The sequence below is a fragment of the Pinus tabuliformis genome, chromosome X (genome assembly GCF_031772625.1).
Source record: "Pinus tabuliformis cultivar Carrire ecotype Pingquan chromosome X, CPIR1, whole genome shotgun sequence".
Taxonomy (NCBI): domain Eukaryota; kingdom Viridiplantae; phylum Streptophyta; class Pinopsida; order Pinales; family Pinaceae; genus Pinus; species Pinus tabuliformis.
The window spans coordinates 1,237,812,319-1,237,834,615 of NC_142308.1; the positions used below are offsets into that span (position 1 = coordinate 1,237,812,319).

Genomic DNA, 22,297 nt, shown 5'->3' on the forward strand with positions numbered 1-22,297 from the left:
ACTCAACATGACCATTAAAATAGTTTATTTATGACCCACATTGTCTATATTAAAATAATTTTTGTTAGCCATATATTTTGAAATATATACCCCTCATATATCCATAAGATAGAAGCACATTCTCCTTATATATAGATATTTACATTACCAAATTCCCCCATACTTTGAATTAGAAAACACTTATCAACAAAATAAAAATATCTCTTTATATACATAATTTTACAATTATTTTGTTTATCACTTACAATAAAAAAAATTTGTTATTAATATTTTTTTAAAATATACTAATAATAAAAATGAAATAAATTACACGTCTCTTACAATAAAAATAATTTTTTACAATATCTATTATTATTAAAAAATATTCAAATAATTTTTTACAATATCTATTATTATTAAAAAATATTCTATATCTTAAATATATGCATTAAGGGAAAAAAATATGTCCGTATAAATCAGCAATAAAATTAATATGTGCAGTTAGCCTTCCTTTCCCAACATTTCTCTTTCTCAATCATGTCTAAGCTTTATTTGATTTTAAAAGTTAAATTTATTTATTAGGGTTGATTCTATATGAAGATTATTTTGCCAATATCTTTTTCGCTGCATCATCTCTAAGTTTTATTTGATTTTCAGAATTTTAATGAAATTTCTCAAATGAATCTTTGTCATGGGCCATGATAAGAATCCAGCAACTTGACCCGCCATCATCTATCAACTTCTATCATAAAAAAGTTATATTAGATAAATTATTCTCTTCCATTTTCATTTGTTATTTTTATTTGGCTACTTTTGAATAATTTATTCAATCTCTTATTTCTCCGGAACTGTATATGTTACTGCACTTTCCGCAGTTCTCTGTCATCTATTCTCATGTATTTTCGGAGGTGTGATAAAAACATCCTGTGAAAAGCTCCCTGACATTTTGTATATTAGGGTGTGTTACACTAATTAGACTAGACTAACTAGTTAGGAATTTCAAATCTAAAACATGTGTTATATTCGACAATTTTAACACCCAAATCACTTTAATAATTATCAAGATAGAATTTTTAAGTATATTTTAGGAGCCTTCAAATTCCATTCCCGGGGACGGCTATCCCTAATTAAGAATTCATAATTTTTTTTTAAGGATGCTTACTTTTTCCAGTTGTTTCAGTGTGAATGAGTTGCCACGATTATGGACCGCCAAAGCCAAAATGCAGCCAATTCGGTCCCAATGAAAAGTAAACAATTATATCACATAGTATAGATAACGAGATAGAATTTTGAAGTATATATTTTCTTTTAATTATATGATGAATTTGTAATGGTTAGTTTTAATTTATGGGAGATAATCAATTTTCTTAAATGCCACTATAATATCAAGAGTACATTCAATTATCTACAAGTTGTTATACTAAGATTTTATGGTTTTAGTAAAGCAGGGATGGGGAATCTGCTTCTCTAGCTGCCATCACAACAAATCAGTATACTCAATGAGATTTGAACTACGGTCTCCTAAACTTCCCCAAATATATTTTAGGAGCCGTCAAATTCTATTCCTGAAAGCGGCCATTCCTAATTAAGAGTTCATAATTTTTTTTAGGATGCTTACTATTTCCAGTTGTTTCAGTGTGAATGAGTCGCCACGATTTTGGACCGCCGAAGCCAAAATGCAGTCAATTTGCTCCCAATGAAAAGTGAAAAATTCCTGATTATCTGAAAATGACCAGACGACCATTTTGTCCCTGTGTCGACATTTTTCCCGTCGTTGACGCAGGGAAGGTTGAGGTTATAACGAAAATTCTCACATCATTTAAACAAATAAAAAATAAGAGATCAGATCGTGTGTATTAAAATTGAAATATATGAGTCCACTGCTTTCCTCGTGATTGCATCGAAATGCAATTAATTACTAACTTCGAATGCTTCGCCACTATCTTCTTGTTGCCTAATGCATGCATGCCGGACAAGTTGTATTGCTGGTTTCAGTTAAATTTAATCGTGCAGTGGGAATAGGGGTTCTTTTGGCTTTCTGTGGTCCAAAGAATATGGTTCTGAACGGTCAAAGCTTGCTTTCTACTTTAAATAAGGATTTTAGAATAATATTAAAATAGAAGATATTATTTTATTCAGTGGTTTTTAATTGTGATTTTGTGGAAAGTTTTTTGGTATATTCTAATCTAATCTTTTAAGCATGGATTTATTGAAATTACAAATTTGACAAGTGAAATTTTTATAATCTAAGTGTATTAGGGGTTTTAGAGTGTACTAAATCCATATATGAAATCAAAAAACTAATTTAAATAACACAAACCAATATGAAATCAAAAAACTGATTTAAATAACACAAATCAAGACTTGGCCACTATTTTCTCCACCAAATTTGAGACAAAAATCTACAGAAAACTCCAAAAATAGCACTTAAAAAATACTCTGATTCCAATAACAAGTATTGAGACTAATAATATGTAAGGCATTGAATTTACATGTAAATTTAACAATGAATAAAGTTTACCATCAACTTTATTCTATATCATTTAAAAACTAAAATCTGCAATCTATATAATAAAATCAAAAATAAAATAAATAAATAATAAGTTCAGCAAAGACTAAAAGCCTTTAAAATAATGTTAACACAGCAAAGGGGATCATCCCATTACACCCAATATACCCTTTAAAATAATGTTAACAAAGCAAAGGGGATCATTCCATTATACCCATTATACCAAATCGCAGCATTCACTTAGGGTTAAATATTAATAAAAGGCATTGGTGACTAGGGTTCTAGAAGATTAAATATCTGATTTTCTTAGGAATAGCCTGGACATAAGTCTAGAACTGTGTGTTTAACCTAATTATCCTTCACAACTAAGTAAATCATAGAATTTGCTTTATCTACGGTGTTAAACTTGTAGAATATGAAATGACTTATTTCCAGCCAAATGAGAAAACGGTACTATGAAGAAAAAAACATATAAAAGATAAAACAATTAAAAAACACAGTGACTATGTGAGCTAACAAATGTTGCAAATCTCATATATTTAATTCAACTATAAACTACATTCTTAAATACTAAAACTATTACTAAAATATTTGTCAATCAACTCTGCAATCAATCTACAGCTAATTTCCAGCACTACTGCAGCTAACAATTTGCTGCCTTATTTTTGCAGAGAACACTAAATAGAAATTTACATAACTAATTAAGCATTATTCCCAACACTCCCCCTTAATGATTAATGAGGATTTACTATCTTATCTCGTAATGCCAAAAACTGATCTTTTGCAACTGCTTTAGTGAATATATCTGCTAGTTGATGCTGAGTATTTATATGCTTCAATTCAATCTCTTTCTTCTGCACCAAATCTCTAATGAAGTGATATTTGAGGTCAAAATGCTTTGTCCTGCTGTGATGAACTGGATTCTTTGCTAACTTGATGGCACTTACATTATCACAATAAACGACTGTAGGCTGAACTTGTTTTTCTCCAATTTCTTCCAAAATTTTTCTGAGCCAAAGAGCTTGTGTAGCTGCTGAGGTAACTGCAACATATTCTGCTTCTGCGGATGAGAGGGCAACAATGCTTTGTTTTTTTGAGCTCCATGTAATCAAACCAGAACCAAAAGAGAAACAATTTCCAGATGTGGACTTACGGTCATCAAGACTACCTCCCCAATCTGAATCACTAAATTCAACAAGATTGAACTTTTCAGAAGAGTAGTAATGAATACCAAAATTTAGAGTGCCTTTCACATACCTTAAAATCCTCTTGGTTGCCTTCATATGTATTTCAGATGGATTTGTCATATACCTTGAAACAAGTGAAACTGAATATGTAATATCAGGCCTTGTGTGGGTTAGAAAGATCAAGCTCCCCACAATACTTCTGTAAGTTTTCTCATCAACTAAATCAGCACCATCATCTCTACATAACACCTCTCCATGAGCACTTGGAGTAGGGGATGGATGACAATCAAGCATATCAAATTTATTTAGCATATCCTGTGCATACTTTGTCTGACAAATGAAAATCTCATCCCTACTTTGATAAACCTCCATTCCTAGAAAATATTTCATGATGCCTAGATCTTTCATCTCAAATTCATTCATCATAGCAGCTTTGAATTTATCACTCATCTTATAACTACTACCCATATACAATAGATCATCAACATACAAACTTATGATTAAAATATCAATACCTTCTTGTTTGTAGTAAAGGGTAGGATCATTCTTACTTCTCTGGAAGCCATTTTCCTGAAAGTATCCATCAATCCTTGCATACCACGCTCTTGGTGCTTGCTTAAGGCCATACAAAGCCTTCTTCAACTTGTAGACATTATTCTCCTTTCCTTCCACTTCAAAACCTTGTGGCTGCTCCACATATTCTTCCTCTTCTAAGTACCCATTCAAGAAGGCACTTTTCACATCCATATGATGTATGCTCCACTTTTTATGAGCTGCTAATGAAATCAACATTCTAATGGTCTCTTGTCTTGCTACTGGTGCAAATGTCTCTTCATAATCAATTCCATACTTCTGTGTGAATCCTTTAGCAACTAGTCTTGCTTTGTGTCTTTCAACACTCCCATCACTGTTAAATTTAGTCTTATAGACCCATTTGGTGCCAATCTTTTCCTTGTCATGTGGAAGCTCTGTCAAATTCCAAGTGTCATTCCTTTGAATGGAATCCATCTCTTCTTGCATGGCTTGCATCCAAACCTCATTAGTACATGCATCTTCAAAACATGATGGTTCAAATTCAGCCTTAGCTAATAAAGCAAAATTGACTATCTCACCTATTGGGCTTTCTTCATGTTCTTGATTTGCACTCCTCTCATAAATATCACTCAATCTTCTTACCTTCCTTGTAGAACTTGGAGAAGAAGTTGGACTTGAACTTGATGTTGAAGAAATTGATGAAGCGTTGTTTGGTGGAGTTAAGCCACTAATTACAGAAACATTAGTTGGCTGCTCATTATCATTATCAACAATTATATCATTCAAAACAGATTTTGTCTTCTCAACATGGCCTTTTTGATGACCATAAACTCCCCCTTCATCAAAAATTACATCTCTTGAGACAATAAGCTTGTTAGTTAGAGGATTATACAATTTATAAGTCTTGCTTGTCTCACTATACCCAATAAAAATACATAACTCACTCTTTGCATCTAACTTTTTTCTATTCTGATCAGGTACATGCACATAAGCCAAACAACCAAAAACTTTGAAATGATTAACATTAGGCTTTTTTTCATACCAAGCTTCATAAGGAGTCATATTTTTCAATGCACTGGTGGGGCTACGGTTGAGGATGTATACTGCTGTACAACTGCATCTCCCCAATAAGTGTTGCTCAATCCCTTAGTTTGTAGCATGCATCTTGCCATTTCAACCATAGTACGATTTTTCCTTTCAGCTGTGCCATTCTGCTGGGGTGTGTATGCTGTAGTATGCTGCCTCCTGATGCCATTCATATCACAATAACTCTGGAAAGCTTTTGAGCAGAATTCTCCTCCACGGTCAGTCCGCAAACATTTGATCTTGCACCCTCTCTCATTTTCTACAAGGGCTTTGAACTTCTTGAATGTATCCAGGGCTTCACTTTTGGCCTTCAAAAAATATACCCAACAATTTCGTGAGTAATCATCAATAAAAGTGATAAAATATGATGACTTACCCAAACTCTTAGTCTGCATAGGACCACATATGTCTGAATGAACAAGCTGAAGTGGGTAATGAGCCCTCCATGCACTTCCCTTTGGAAACCTTTCCCTTGCATGCTTTCCTTTAGCACATCCTTCACAAACCTCCTTATCCTCTTCTACCTTGGGCAAACCAGAAACTAATGCATGTGAGGTTAGAAACTTCAAACTGTGAAAATTTAAATGCCCATACCTCAGATGCCATAACCAACTTGAATCCTCATAAGCCATATTAGCAAGATTGCTGTTATGTTCATCAAACCTCAAGGGAAACATCCTATTTCTTGTCATAGGCACAACAATGATCACCCTATTTCCCTTATTCTTATCATAGATGGTACATGTCTTATTTTCAAAGACTACTTTATAATTTTTCTCACATAGCTGTCCAACACTCAACAAATTATGCTTCAATTGTGGAGTATAATAAATGTCATGAATACTCTTTATACCTTCTTTTGTTTGGACCTCCATAGCTCCTTTGGCAGCAACCTCCAATGATTTATCATCACCAAGCTGGATCTTGGATTTGAAACTTCCATCCTTTGCTGAAAACAACTTCTCATTCCCTGTCATATGGTTAGAGCATCTAGAATCTAGGTACCAAACATCTTTACTAGTATTTTCACCTTTGGCATAAGATAAAAATAAGTGATCTCGAGGATACTCACCACTTTCTTGAGCATAATTAGCATTTTTACCTTCTTTCAATCTGCATTCTCTTTCAAAGTGGCCATACATGTTACAATAGTAACATTGAACATTTCTCTTATCAAATCTACCTCTACTTCTTCCTCTGAAACTACCTCTTCCACTTGAGCCACCTCTTCCTCTACCTCTTGAATAATTTTGGCTTTTCCATTTACCTTGACCTTGATGGCTTTTGGTACTGCTACTTGCATCTTCATTCTTTGTAATTTGTAATTTAGAGGAAAAAGCTTTCTCTACAGCTTCAAAAGTATCCTTCAATCTTTCTTCATGAGACATCAAAGATCCAACCAATTCATCAAAGTGTAGTTTTGTTAAATCCTTACTTTCTTCCATGATTATTGCAACATGATTCCATCTATGTGTTAAAGACCTCAATACTTTTTTAATTAAAACTTCATTACTTACAGCTTCTCCAAGTGTAGCCATTTTGTTGACCACATCTTTGACTCTCACACAATAGTCACTGATACTTTCAGCTTCTTGCATCTTCGAATTATCGAACTCTCGCCTCAATGTCTGAAGCTTAACCACCTTAACTTGATCACTACCTTGGTAAGCTTCTTGTAGAGTCTCCCAGGCAGCTTTGGCAGTTTTTGCTCCAGATATTCTTGGAAATAAGCTCTTATCAAGAGCTATCTGAATGTGAAACAAAGCTTGAGCATTCTTCTTCCTTGCTTCCTTTCTTGTTGTTCTTTCATTGGCTATAAGAGCATTCCAATCAACTGGCTCTTCATATCCTGATTCAACAATCTCCCACAAATCTTTTCCAATCAAAAAGGTTAGCATCTTAATGCACCAATAATCATAATCGTTGCCATCAAATTCTGGAACTAGCATCTGGTTAGAATTTCGACATGATTAACTTTGGCGAAATTCCAACAATACAACTTTAACCCAAAATAATTTTACCTGCTGTGATACCACATGTAGAATATGAAATGACTTATTTCCAGCGAAATGAGAAAACAGTACTATGAAGAAAAAAACATATAAAAGATAAAACAATTAAAAAACACAGTGACTATGTGAGCTAACAAATGTTGCAAATCTCATATATTTAATTCAACTATAAACTACATTCTTAAATACTAAAACTATTACTAAAATATTTGTCAATCAACTCTGCAATCAATCTACAGCTAATTTCCAGCACTAGTGCAGCTAACAATTTGCTGCCTTATTTTTGCAGAGAACACTAAATAGAAATTTACATAACTAATTAAGCATTATTCCCAACAAAACTTTATCCTACTTCCATGCACTCAGATTTCTAATTCTAATCTCTCTCCAATCACTTACAATGGCTTCTTGTTAAATCGAGACCTCTTATTCTAAAGTGAAAATTTTCAACAACTAATCTTAGATTTTGCTCCATCCACTGTGCTCTGAACTTCGCACTCGACTTTTTATTGGTAACGCTCTCCATTCACTTTAATCTTCATCTCATAACCATGTCTCACACTGTTGGCGCTGCTTTATACAATAATTGAGTTAGGAACTGGATAATCTTTCAATAATTGAATTAGGAACCAGAAAATCTTTCAATAAAAACCTTTCCAGGTTTCACAAACCAGAGTGCTTTTCCCATAAAGATGCAACAACCTGTAACTACAGTATCACAGACACGGGGCTGCAGTCCCACAGCCACACTCGATTCTCCTCAGCGTGAAAGAGACGTTGGTTTGGAAATACTAATTGTTCAGGAAGGATTTTCAGTTTGACGCCTAAAAAGCTTTCATAAAAAATTAATATACCCTTAACATAGACGACATCCAATTATACAGAGGCGTCTTCAAACTCAAAAAACTTGAAACAATTCGTATCACAATGACAACATAATAACTTAATCACAAATCATGTGAGGGAAACAAACAAACACAATGTTCCGTTTAAAAAACAATTAGAAAATCCAAACGCCTCAAAAATTCTCTTACTTACGTGGCAGGCAAAGAGTGACGGTGATACCATTTTTTTTTAAATAGTATCAAAAGTTAATACATTTTAGCATCGAAAGGGGAGTAAAGGGCAGGGGCGTTATCATTTCATAAACCACCGTTATTTTTTTTAATTTATTTTGGGTTGAGGCCTTTCTAGATTCATTCGCCTTAGGGATCATACCGAATCAAACTCTGAGCAACTAATCACATTATTCTGTTCTCTGCACCTGATACCAAATCCGTCCTTATATTCCCTTTATAATGGCTGTCTATTATCTATCAGTGTTGCATTATTTTCATGTAGCTTTTACAGTGGGAATGGAATATGATAACATTTCTTTGTAAGTATACCGTAAAACATGCAAGTTACATGTAACTTGCAGAAATCATAATAGAAGTCACGTTGGGGTGGAGTAGTATATATTATTTAAATTATTTATAATTTATAGTAAAATTTTAAAGTTAAAAAATTATTTTTTTGAAAAAATATATTTATATATTTTTTTTATTAATTCACTAATTTGAATTTTTAAAGGATATAATATTGGTCTTGTATTGTATCACACAAAGCTATTTTGATTTCTATCACTATAATTTATTTTAGATATTTTAGGGGATTTTAATATAGAACTTTGTGTTGACATTTATTTTATATTTTTATGAGCTTATTAAGTAGGCTTTTTACAAATGCTATAAAATATTTTTTTGCTTATTCTATTATATAAAGTGTGAATAAAATGGGAAAATTTACATATTTTTATTTTTATTTTAAATTTTTAAGACATACAAAAAAAATTATTTTTTTTATAATTAAATTAACTCATCTATATAAATTAAATGACATGTAAATGTCTACAGTGATCAAAACACTTATCTCATGTTTTAGTGTACATTATCAAGATTAAAAACAATATAAAAATTAATTACATTATAACTTTAAATTATTATTATTTTATTAATCATAAATAAAATTATTCTTTGATAATTAAATTAATTCATCCATATAAATTAAATGACTTGCAAATGTCTATAGTGATCAAAACACTTGCATCATGCGTCAGTGCATATTGTCAAGATTAAAAACAATATAAAAATTAATTACATTACAACTCTAAATTATATATATATATATATATATATATATATATATATATTTCTTAAATGTTAAATACATACTACACTTAAATAATAAAATTAATATTTTAAAATTTTTATTTCAAAATAAACATACATATTTATATAATTAAAATATAATTTTTTTTTTAAATATCAAAATTCTATTTTTCCATTTTGAAAAATTTCATTTTTATATATTAATCTATCAATAACATAAACTCCACCTTTTTTTATTTATTCATTAATCTACTTGTATTATGACCTCTACATCTATCTATATAACTTTGAATTCCATATAATTTTTCCTTTCTCATATAAAACTCCACCTTAACACCTTAACTTTTTGTTAAAGACTCTTCCTTTCTCACATAATCCACCAAACCTACATAAATATTTCTTCCTTGATTCCTAAGCTTCCTTGAATTGACATCATTTATAGATTTAACATGTATTTTAAAAACTTTATTCACATAAACATTTCTTCCCTGATTCCTTTTTTATAATACCTGAAATGACTTAATATGTATTTTTAAAACGTTATTAGTAATTATTATTAATACAGTTTTCTAAAAATAATAAAAAAATATTAAAATTTAAGGTTCAAATTTCCATTAAATAAAATTAAAAATATATTTAATTTCTAATCAGCAATTAAAATAATATTTATAATAACACATAAATATTAGATTAAATTTAATTAATTAAAAATATTATTTATGAAAAATATAGATAATCACGTATGTAATAAAAGAAGTATTTTACACAAATATTATTAAAACTTTAAAAAAAAATCATAATAAATTTAAATATTTATGAAAAAAATTTAAAAAAATTAAATTACATTTTATATTTATATAATAACCATTCCAATCATAAACAAGTTCCCAATAAAATTATATATATATATATATATATATATATATATATATATATATATTTTGAATAATATTTATCATCACTATAAATTAATATTTATAGTAAATTTTTTAACAAAAACTTTACAAATACTTATTATAAAGTATAATGAGTATTGTATTTATAAATCAAAATACACTATAATTTTATAAATATTTTGATATTGATATTATAGATTTCAAATTTTGTTTATGGTAATGACAAATATGCTAAGCATGGAGAGTGAGTAAGTTAATGGTGAGAGAGCCAGGTCGATAAAAGTCATCATGCCTATCTTGTGTGATAAATATATCATTCTAAGCAAGAAGAATCTCTTGAGGGGTTCTCACTTTTTTCTAAAAGAAGATTTAATTGTAAGACAACAAGAGGAAATGAGGGAGGAAATGTCAAAGGTTAGGGAAGCAAGAGAGCATGGATTTATAAAGTTAAAGTTGTGATAGCGTGATTTGGACCTCCTTCCAAAATAGAGGAGCAAGATGGTAACAAAGAAGAGGCAACAAATTCTTCAATACGAAATTAGAAAGCAAGGTCAGTATGGGAAAGCAGGGACAAAGACTCGACTGTGGGTCTTGCATATCAAAATAATGAGTCTTGCATGTCAAAATAAATAGCAATCACATCATACCCAATTTTCCATAAGTTTGTTAGAACTACATATGTTACCCATGGAGACGAGGACCTCGGTGACGACCTATTACGGAAGATATAGACATAATTTGTCTCATAGAAACACATGAGTATGAAGGGTGGAAAACACCTTTTTTTTAAGGATACTGAAAGATGGCAGTGTGGAACAATGCAACAGGGAATGGAAAATGACACAGGGTATCATGGTATTAGTGAGGGAAAAGGAAGGTTGTCTCATTCAATTATAAAAAGAAGACTTAAATAAACAATTCATTTGGTTTAAAATATCAGAAAATCGAAATCATATCAGAATTGCAGCATGCTATTTTGCATCACAAGTTTAAAAAATATACACAAGTAGAGGGCTTGACCACAAATATCCTTTTACAACCTTAAAAGCTGATATTGAAACATATTCCCAGCTAGGTGAAGTCCTTATAGTGGGTGATTTTATTGCAGCCCTATTTGGCTTACAAAAGAGAGTAATCATCAGTGGGAAATATGTTGGCATTATGGCTAAAGTGTTGTCCTTGATGGCAACCCATTCAGGTGATAGATCACAGTACTTCAAGTCAGCAGCAGAGATTGATGATCAGCTATCAAATATTGAAGAAAATAAGGGGTGCGCAGGTACACCTTACATAAGGTGTGTACACGCAGGTCGGTGTTACATAAAGTGCGTACATACCCGCAGTTATCCCGTTCAGGAGGTGCGTACCCCCAGTTCACACATTTCAAGGCAGAGAAAATCACACGTGGGGTTTCTTATGTTTAACCTTTGGTATTTAGCCGACGGTTTTGTGTTATTATGGTGTCGGCCCGTGGTATTAATCCATGATTTAAGGAAGAGCTTTCCTATATAAAGCAAAGGAGATCATTTGGCTTGAGCATGTTTTGTGTTGAATATCTTATGAGGGCTAGATCTGAAATATTATGATCTCTTGGGAGTAATGTCTAGATCTAAATAAGGCGAATCTACTGATGGATTGAGATCTCTTCGGCGCATGTTCAGATCTGTAGATCTGACTGTCTGGGTTATTTCTGAAGTCTTGAAATCATCTATGCCCAAAGGTACGTAGGTACAGTGAAAGAAAAGTGCGTACGTACGCAGGAACGAAGCGTTTCAGGTGCGCCGGTACGCAGGCACAGAAGGGTTGCAGGTGCGAAGGTCTGCAGGCAGTTCAATGGATACAGTGCGTATGTAAGCAGGCAAGCAGTTGAGCAGGGTGCGTACGTAAGCAGGCGAGCAGTTGAGCAGGGTGCGTACGTAAGCAGGCGAGCAGTTGAGCAGGGTGCTTACTGTAAGCAGGCAGTACATGGGTGAAGCTGCTTACTTCTCTTAAAATCGCTGTTTATCGTTGTTGTGTTCTGGTTTTGGTTCTATTATTGTTGATCTGGTTACTACAGTTGACTGGGTGATTCTCTTATACTTGATGATCATTTGATGCTTATGGATCCAGTTTGAAAATTTATGAAAAGTGGTCCTTGTAAGAAAAGAAGTAGGGGGTTGTAGCTCCCTTCCAGGAGAGACTGGAAAACGAGAGAGAGTTGTAGCTCTCTGCAGGTTGCAGCCTGCGTACTGGTAAAGGACTGCACCAGTACAAAACCATTGTAAAAGGAGTTTCTAATTTGAAAGAAGATAGAGACATATTGCAGCGGGTGGTTTTCACCCACATTGGGTTTCCACCTTACATCTTGTGTTCTTTGGTGTGACTATCTGTTTTCTTTGTTCATGCTCATTATTTTATGGTACTGACATGCAAAACTAATTCAAAGAAAAAATAAGGAAGATTTATTAAAAGAATTAGATAATACTGATTCACCCCCCCTCTCAGTATTATTTCCAACAAAATAATTTCAGAAAACAAGGAATGCAATCTCTTTGGTGAACAATTGCTTACTCTATGTGGGGCCTTCGATTTAGTCATTTGTAATTGTTTGATTAAATGAGAAAAGTCCCATAATTTCACTTCCAATACTTACAATGGAGCAAGTGTAGCAAATTATGTAATTTTTTCGCATGGTTTGTGTGAGAAAACGGAGAAAGTTTTGATTGGAGATCATCTTTGGGACTTAAAATCAAATCACAAGCCAACTTATTTAAGTTTCTCTTCGAATGGAAAGAAGCGATTAGAGTCAAAAACTCATTGTGTTCAACAAAATATCCCAAAGGGCATAATTCTTTTGACTCCATAAAATTTTAATACCTTCAAATTAACATTAGAGAGGCTCTTCGAGAAGGAGAAAACCCTAATTCGCGGCCTTCGTTGTCACGAATTAACACATTTAATTCAAAGCGCACTTGAAGAGTGCAAAAGAGAAAAAATTAAGAAGTTTGAAACAAATTGCTTTCTTATTAATGCTTGGTTTGATGAGGAATGCAAAAAGGCAAGGAGAATGTGAAAAGAAGAAAACAAGGATAAAATAAAGCTCAAAAACTTACTAGCAGACATGAAGAAAGAAAAAGGTCGATTTCATGGTTTTAAGGAAGGAAGGACTAATCTTCCTTAGGAAAAATAACCCGAAATTATTTTGGAAGGAGCTCCAACTAAGAAAGATGTAAAATGAAAATAGTGTTACAACTTCTAAATGGTTTGACTATGCAAGACAACTCTATGACCAAGATCCCAATGTTGACCCTTCCCATTGGTCAACACTGATACTGAACTATTCATGGTGTAAGAAGTAGAGATGGGTATAAAGAAGTTGGGTGTTAAAAAAGTAAAAGACTTAGCTGAACTCCAAGTAGAGTATTTAAAGTGGGGCTTAAATATTCTTGCACCCCACATTACAATTTTTTTTAGCAATATCATACAACAAGGGTTCCCATAGATTGGGCAACTAGTCTGTCAATACCTCTTTTCAAAAGTGGTGACATCAATAATCCCTCTAATTATAGGATCATAATGATAAAATGCTTGTTTGCAAAGTTATTTGGAAGCATGCTAGAAAATAAAATCAGAAAGTGGGCAAAAGAAAGAGATAAGCGTGCTAGAGGAAAAATATTTTTTAGACCTAAACATTCCATAGTTAATCATTGCATAACTTTAAGGCATAGCATTGAAAAAGTTTGGGAGAAAAAATAAGAAGCCTTTTGTTGCTTTGTTGATTTTAGAGAAGCATTTGACACGGTTCTTAGGGATAAACTATGGCATAAAATGGAGGAACTTGGGGTTCCTAAACATTTGAGCGCAGTTGTGGATAAGTTGTATGAAGAGGTGAAAGTCAAAATTAGAACTTCAACAGGCATTTCTGAAAGTTTTAGAAGTGATATCAGGGTCAAGCAAGGTTGGCCATTTTCTCCTACCCTTTTTGGTTTATATATCGATAAGCTTGGGGAGTGGTTAAATTCGCAAGGGGGTGATGGTATCCATTTGGGAAAGTTTGTTATAAGGCTTATTTTATATGCATATGACCTTATTTTGACTACTAAATCTTCTCTTGGTATGCAAGAGCACTTACTATCCCTTGAGCATTTTTGTAAAAAGGTGGGGATGCGAGTCAACATTAGCAAAACGAAAGTAGGGGTTTTCTCTAAAAAAGGAAAATATAACCAACATAAGTTATACTTTGAAGGCAACATTCTGGAAGAAGTTGGGATTTCAAATATGTCAAAATTGACTTTAGCAAAAAATCTAAGCTGGATGGGAGTAGAGAGAAAAGAACTTTGGGGGGGTTGGAAATATTTCTATGCTTTTCAAAATAGTTGTAGAGAGGCAGAGTTATGGGTCTGGAAAACCACTCAAACTCTTTCTGGGCTACTAGTGATTCCAATGATTCTCTATGGTTGTGAACTGTGGGCCAAGAGTACATCTAACATGCAGTGGAAACAAATTGAGAAAATACCATTTGATTACAAACGAATTCAAAACTAAAAGTGCAGTTCCTTATACTATCTTGTTAAGTGAAATAGGGGTTGCTCCTATTGAAGCAATTGTTATGGTGTGAGTCATAAGTTATTTAAAAAATTTGAGCAAATTGAAGAGGGCAGATGGCCTAAGGTTGTTTTTAATGATATATTGTGCAAAAGAAAGAAGTCTCGGATGCAACAAAATAACAAATGGTTTAGTAAATGGGGTATTTTCTTGAACACATATCTCGTAAACATTAATAATAAATTATTTTGTTATGGATAAGTTCCACAAGCGTATTTGGGATAAGGAGCTAGGGAGAAAGAAAAAGCACTGTATTGAAGTGTTTAATCCCACTCATAAAAATCAACAAAAAGCGTAAGAGGCCAATATTTCTTGGAGAGCCAATGTTCTTATTGCTCAGTTAAAGACTAATTCTCAACAACTCTGGGTGTTGAAACCGCCAAAAAAAAGTGTGGGAGGAAAGAGAGTGTATTTTTTGTTCAGGAAAAGTGGAAACATAAAAGCATTTCATTTTAGAATTGGAGGTCAGCATTTCATTTTAGAATTTGAGGTCTTCAAAGCCAACATAGAAAGTTATGCAGCTAGCTCTTGGGATAATCTATTTAGCGAGGGGTTTGTCCAAGAGCTGGGAGCATTTGTTGTGAGGCTTGACAAGGAAAAACACTGAATACGTCAACCACATGAAAAAACAATATGTCCCATAAACTATCTTTAATGCGGTAAACATTAAAATATTTTTTTCCTTCTTTTCTTTCTTTCTTTCTAAATACTTTTTACATTAAAACATAAAATTATATAAATAATAATATTTAAAAATTCACAAATAATATTTTATTTTATTTTTAACCTATAATATATTATATATTAATATCAATTCTATATTTACATTTAAGAGAGGGCTTATTCTAATTTCATAACAATTATAGACATAATATATATGTCATCAAAAGTTTGACCTTCTGGTATGATAACTTCAAAACAACCATCGAGTCGTTTTCAAACTTTTCTATTTTATTAGGTGGAAATCTCATCGGTCTACCGGGCCACCGATCAAAGCAACTTCCACATTACTCTGAAACGAATATTCTCCAATCTATCAATAAAATTGACGGTGCTGTGTATACACCATTATCAATGTACACCGAACCCAAAACATAAATTTCTGTGGGAGTTCTAGAACCGAATACAGGTCTGTCGTCACCTGGTAAGGCTGCAATAAAGTCAAAAAAGAAAAAGCTGCACTGCAATTCAAACAGCTTTCTGCTTCCCTATCGAATCTATCGATCAAATACACCGTACACGCATTTAACAAAACAAAAAGAAAAAGAAAAAAAAAAAGGGGGAAGAATGACAAGTTGGTAATTCAACGGTCTAGATGTGCAAGCCTATCGCCCTCTGCTACTCTGCTATATAAAACCACTAGGCTAAATACCTCAAACAGTACAGCATTGCAGCAGACTGCTCGTTGAGGTGAGATAGGGTGAATTTTATAGCAGATCAGTAGATTTGTTATAGAAGGGTTTTGATCAGATTGCAAGCGCCATTGCCATGGGAAGCTTCCGATCATCTATCTGCAGCTTCTTGATGATCTTGGTTTTATTAGTCCTTGTGCAAACTGCATTTAGCAGGAGTAGGCATTATAAATGGCAAGTGAATTACTTGTTGTGGTCTCCAGACTGTGTAGAAAGTGTTTTGATAGCCATCAATAAGGGGTTTCCAGGACCTACTATTCAGGCCGAAGCGGGAGACACCATTGTGGTGGAGTTGGAGAACAAACTTCCCACTGAAGGAGTAGTCATACACTGGCATGGCATCCGACAGGTGCTCATTCTTCTTGTTTAGTACAGGGGATCAATAATCCTCGTAAGAAATGCAAGTATTCTAAATTGTTTTTATCTTGACAGCGAGGAACGCCTTGGTCAGACGGGACAGCCTCAGTCACGCAATGTGCAATCAACCCCGGCGAGACTTACGTTTACAGATTCGTTGTGGACAAGGTAGGATCAAATTGATTATGACTCGTAGTTTTTCAAGTGAGAAACTCATTTTCCTTTCAAAGTCTATATTCGAATCTCATGCGCATGAATTAGAATGTGATCATAAATTTTCATAGATTTTTTCTTCAATAGTGAAATAAAGTATAATAATTTATATGGAATTAATCGGCGCAGCCTGGGACATATTTCTACCACGCGCACAACGGAATGCAACGGTCTGCGGGTCTGTATGGGCTTCTCATAGTGCACGTTGCCAAGGGCGAACAGGAGCCGTTTCCGTACGATGGAGAGTTGAATATAATTGTTAGCGACTGGTGGCACAAGAGCATCCACGAGCAAATGACAGGTCTCCATTCGAAACCTTTTCGATGGATCGGGGAGCCTCAGGTAACTTACTCATCCATATTCATGGTGGTTATTTTCATAACGTCATCAGGAACTAGGACAATCATAACAGATGTGTGATGCAGTGTGATTGTTATAAGCGCGTCAAATATTATCTGTATCTTTTTATAAAAATGTCTTTTGATAATTTGCGTGATAATGATAATTTTATTATTTTACTAGATGAAAAAATAAATATAAATTTAAAGATGTAACGAATAAGCAGAAATGTCAAATTTATTTTTATTATAAAGTATAAATTTAAATAAAATATATATATATATAATTTACTAATTTTTAAAAAAGAAAACACCTATTAATATAAATATTGGTGTTTTTGCAGTGCATTATATTATATTAGATATTATTTTTTGTTTTTCTGGGATTTAATTGGGTTAAGTTATTCATCTAACCAATATTTCATGGAGGTCGCCTATCTTAGATCTCTAGCTCAAGCCTACTATAGTCTGCTTAACTATAGAGTTTTCCCCACAATCAAATCCACTTAACTTGCTACCCCATTTACAAAACCTTAACAAGTATTGTACTTCATAAACTATTCAAGTATTTATATTATTTTATTAAATTACATTATATAAAAGTAAAAAACATATTTTTCTAATTTTCTAAAAAAATTAACTAACTTTAATTAATTTGGACTATGAATTTTTAGATGTACATCCAATGGAAAAATGGTTAAGTCTATTAAGTCTTTAATAAATAAAGTATTTTCATAATTACTTTATAAAATAGATTTTGTGATAAAGAATGGAATTAGAAAAGCACATTTTCATCCATATCCAAATATTATAAAATATAAATATATTAACACCTTTTTATCAATATTCGATTATAAATTCCCTCTCATCATATTCAAATCCTATAATGGTGAATATATTAATATTATATATAATAAATGGGGTTTAATTCTTTTTTATTCATATTCAAATTTTGTCAAAATTATTTTACAGATATTCTAAAATATTTGTATAATCTAAACAGAATTATTTTTAAATTTATTTTTAGTTTTATTTCAATGTTAGTAGCATAAATTGTTTGTATCTTTTTATATTGTTAATCTAAATATATATGATGAAATTTTGATTATAATTAATATATTTTTATGATGAAATTTTGATTATAATTAATATATTTTTATACATAAATATTTTATGTAAATATTTGTTATTAACTAAATTAATTTCATATTGATAAAATCTTTCTTTTTCATTAAAATTTTATTATAAATTTTTATCTATTTATTAATTATCTTTTTCAATTTTTTAATTCATTTTATCCAATTATAATATCAACCTTTTATCTAAAATTTATTATCTTTTTGGAATTCAAAAATTTCTTCTAAATTATGTCTCTTTTTTCATGATATATATTTTATTTTTAATACTTTTAAAATAGGTATAAATGCTTCATCTAATAAATTATAAATAGTTAATCTAATAATTTATTTTCTTCAATTTTTTCACTTTTTCAATACATTTCATTTTAATATTGTATAACTTTTATCTAAAGTTTGACATCTTCTCTAATTCATAAATATTTTCTTATTATATAATTTATTTTAAATATAAATATAATAAATAATATAGAATTCTTTACTCAATTCCATCTTCATAAATATATTCTACATAGATGAGAATGTATCTATGTTTTTGCTTTAATTAAATATATTCCATCATTTCAAGCATCACTTAAATTAAATTCAAGATCCCCAATATTTCTAAAAAAAAATCCATATGAATTTATTGCCCTAAAATATGATAATATCTTATTTTTATTTTTATTTTATTAAATAATTATAAAATTTATTTGAACAATGAAAATATCTTTATGTTTATATTTTTAGATAGTTTGATCCATGCAAATTTAAACTTTGAATCTTATTATTTAAATAATAAATGATAACATAGTCATCTCAAGCTATCTCAATAAACTTTGTGTTTAATTTTTTTTTAAATTAAAAAAATATATATTTAATTTTTGATTATCTATATATATATATATATATTATTTTACATTGAAAATATCATGATATATAATATATCATTTTATAATAATAATTTTAAAATGTGTAATATAATTAATTTTTTATCCATTAATATAATAAATTATGTTAATTTTTTTTGGTAATAACCATTGTATTTTTATTACAAAATTTATAAACTTTTTAAATTATTCAAATTTTTTTATATTTCTTTCTTAAATATCAAAATTATAATAATAATTTTGATTATTGTATTGTTATTATTATTATCCATTTTTAAGTCGGATTTGACTTGCTAATGTCTAGGAAGGCATACATACTCTACCCTTCTTGGTTCTGAACCTGTGACCTCTTAAGAAGAAACACATGCTCTTAACCATTAGGCCAACTCAAGTTCTTGATATACATGAATTAAATAAATCTAATTAAATTATTCAAATCTTTTTTATTTTTTTTAAAGTCAAAAATTTAATAATAATTTTGATTATTATATTGTTAATATACATTAATTAAATAAATCCAATTATTACAATAATATTAATAAATACTTTATCATTATAACTATTCATATAAATTTATTTGTTTTATATTTTAAAATAAATCATTAAATCCCCTTTTACAATAAATATAACTAGATAACTATCTTTAACAAATATACTTAACTTATTCATCAAGTTACAATACAACACTATTCCTTTTCATCAAGTTACAATACAACACTATTTCTTTTTAGGCTAGTAATACATTACATGTTTGATATGTTTATATTGTTTAACGAGAGAGGATTTAAGTTCGGGAAACCAAAATCCTCGCTCACATGTCGTCACCTGCGCTTACAATACATCATTCTTAAAGAAAGAACGGCATATTATCACATACACTTCATTTTTAATTTCAAACCAAAAAAAATTATAATAAACAAATGTTGACATCCTTCCTATTTATCTTTCACCCTCCCCTTTCTACTATTAAATGATTAGAAGAATCAATTGACATGGTAGATGTTTGTGCATAGAGGTACCGTAAGAACAATCTGTCCATTAATCTCACGTTAAAGAATTGGTGGTGTACACAGTCTTTGCTAATCGGAGGGCGCGGACACTACAATTGCTCGCTGGTGCCGACTCAAGCAGGAGCTAGCAGCGTCAATTGTAACAACACAAATCACCAGTGCGAGCCATTCATTCTCTCGGTGGAAGCGGGGAAGACGTATCGTGTGCGCATTGCCAGCGCCACGGCTCTGTCGTCGCTCAATTTCATTATAGAGGTCTCTATATATTATTATTGAACACCCCCCTTGCAGACAAGAAAATATGAAACCGACATTCAAATTGAATGTGATTGCTCTTCTATGGTGCAGGGACACAATATGTTGTTAGTGGAAGCGGGCGGAAACTACATCGAACCCCTTGAGGTGGAGAACGTGGACATATATTCAGGGCAGACATATTCTTTTCTGGTTAAGGCCGACCAGGATCCGTTCAAGAACTACTGGGCAGCCGTGAACGTGAGAGGGCGACGTCCCAACACACCGCCGGGTTTGGCCATCTTCAACTACATCCCCAATCAGGCTACCACCTGGCCCTCCACTGCCCCACCCGCGAGCCCGTTATGGAACGACTTCGCGTATAGCAAGGCCTTCGCAAACAAAATCGTGGCCCGAGACGGTTTCGGCCCCCGCGTTCCACTGAAATCTGACCGCACGATTGTACTTTTAAATACCCAGAACTACATCGATGGCTACACCAAATGGGCAATCAACAACGTTTCTCTGGTCCTGCCCGTCACTCCATACCTGGCGGCCTTGAAATACAAGCTGAGCAACGCCTTCGACCATCGAGCAGCCCCGGAAACATATTCTTCTAACTGCTATGACATTATGAGACCTCCGTCAAATCCCAACGCGGTCACCGGGAACTCCGTGTACTCCCTTAATTTCAGCGCCACGGTCGATGTTGTTCTGCAGAACGCTAACGTCTTGACGCCTAACAGCAGCGACATACATCCATGGCACCTCCATGGCCACGATTTCTGGGTGCTCGCCTATGGCGATGGAGCTTTCAATCCAAACCAAGACGTTGGCAAGTTCAATCTCCGCAATCCGGCCTTGCAAAACACGGTTGTTATGTTCCCATACGGGTGGACGGCCATCAGATTCGTGGCGGACAATGCAGGAGCATGGGCGTTCCACTGCCACATAGAGCCTCATTTGCATATGGGCATGGGAGTGGTGTTCGCAGAGGGAATTGAGATGCTCGGTAAGCTTCCAAGAACTGGACTGGGATGTGGAGGGACCAAGACATGGTTGCCTTGATAGTACGCTACACGAAATTGATCCCACATTTTCATGCTTTGCATCTTCTGTAGCAATCAGCGTGCTTTTTATGATTCTATTCGGTTGTAGGGTTTTACATCTCTTTCCTCGTTATCTAATGCCTTTCATTCAACATTTGAGTTTGAGATTTTATTTGCATCCACCTACATCTTGCAATTGTTTAAAGATTTAGTTAAGCAACAACAGCATTTACATACCTTTGATAAAACGAAGGAAGTTTTTTGCTCCAAAGAAAGGATAGTGGATATACCCCCAGAAGAATATTATGGAAATAGAAAACAAATTTGTTTCTATTAAGGATAAAAATATGAAAACAAATTTGTTTCTATTAAGGATAAAAATATGAAAACAAATTTGTTTCTATTAAGGATAAAAATATTGTGAGGATAAGAATAGCAAGAATTAAGAGAATGGGAATGCTAACAAGCTTGTTTCTTCATCTCCTCTTCTCTCTTTTATATTTTTTTCCGGGTTATTTATTTTTTCCTTTCATTTTTTTATATTTATATTTTTTTATATAATTTATTAATTTTTATTAATTGCAGAATAAAAAATTTTGAAACAATTCATTTTTTTAAACATAAATTTATTATTAATAGTATAAATCTTAAAAAAAAAATAACACTTATTTTAAGTTACTTGACAAAATAAATAATATTTATTTTAAGTTACTTGACAACCTGTAACTACAGTATCACAGAC

General features: G+C 32.1%; 1 protein-coding gene across 1 annotated transcript; it reads left to right on the plus strand.

Moving 5' to 3' along the window:
* The first annotated feature begins 16,337 nt into the window (after positions 1-16,337).
* LOC149144438 (L-ascorbate oxidase-like) lies at positions 16,338-21,727 on the plus strand. Its single transcript, XM_089446830.1, has 5 exons — positions 16,338-16,698; positions 16,782-16,874; positions 17,049-17,261; positions 20,336-20,527; positions 20,621-21,727. Exons 1-5 carry the CDS (start codon positions 16,426-16,428, stop codon positions 21,572-21,574), a joined length of 1,725 nt encoding a protein of 574 aa, XP_089302956.1. The 5' UTR covers positions 16,338-16,425; the 3' UTR covers positions 21,575-21,727.
* Positions 21,728-22,297: the final 570 nt, after the last annotated feature.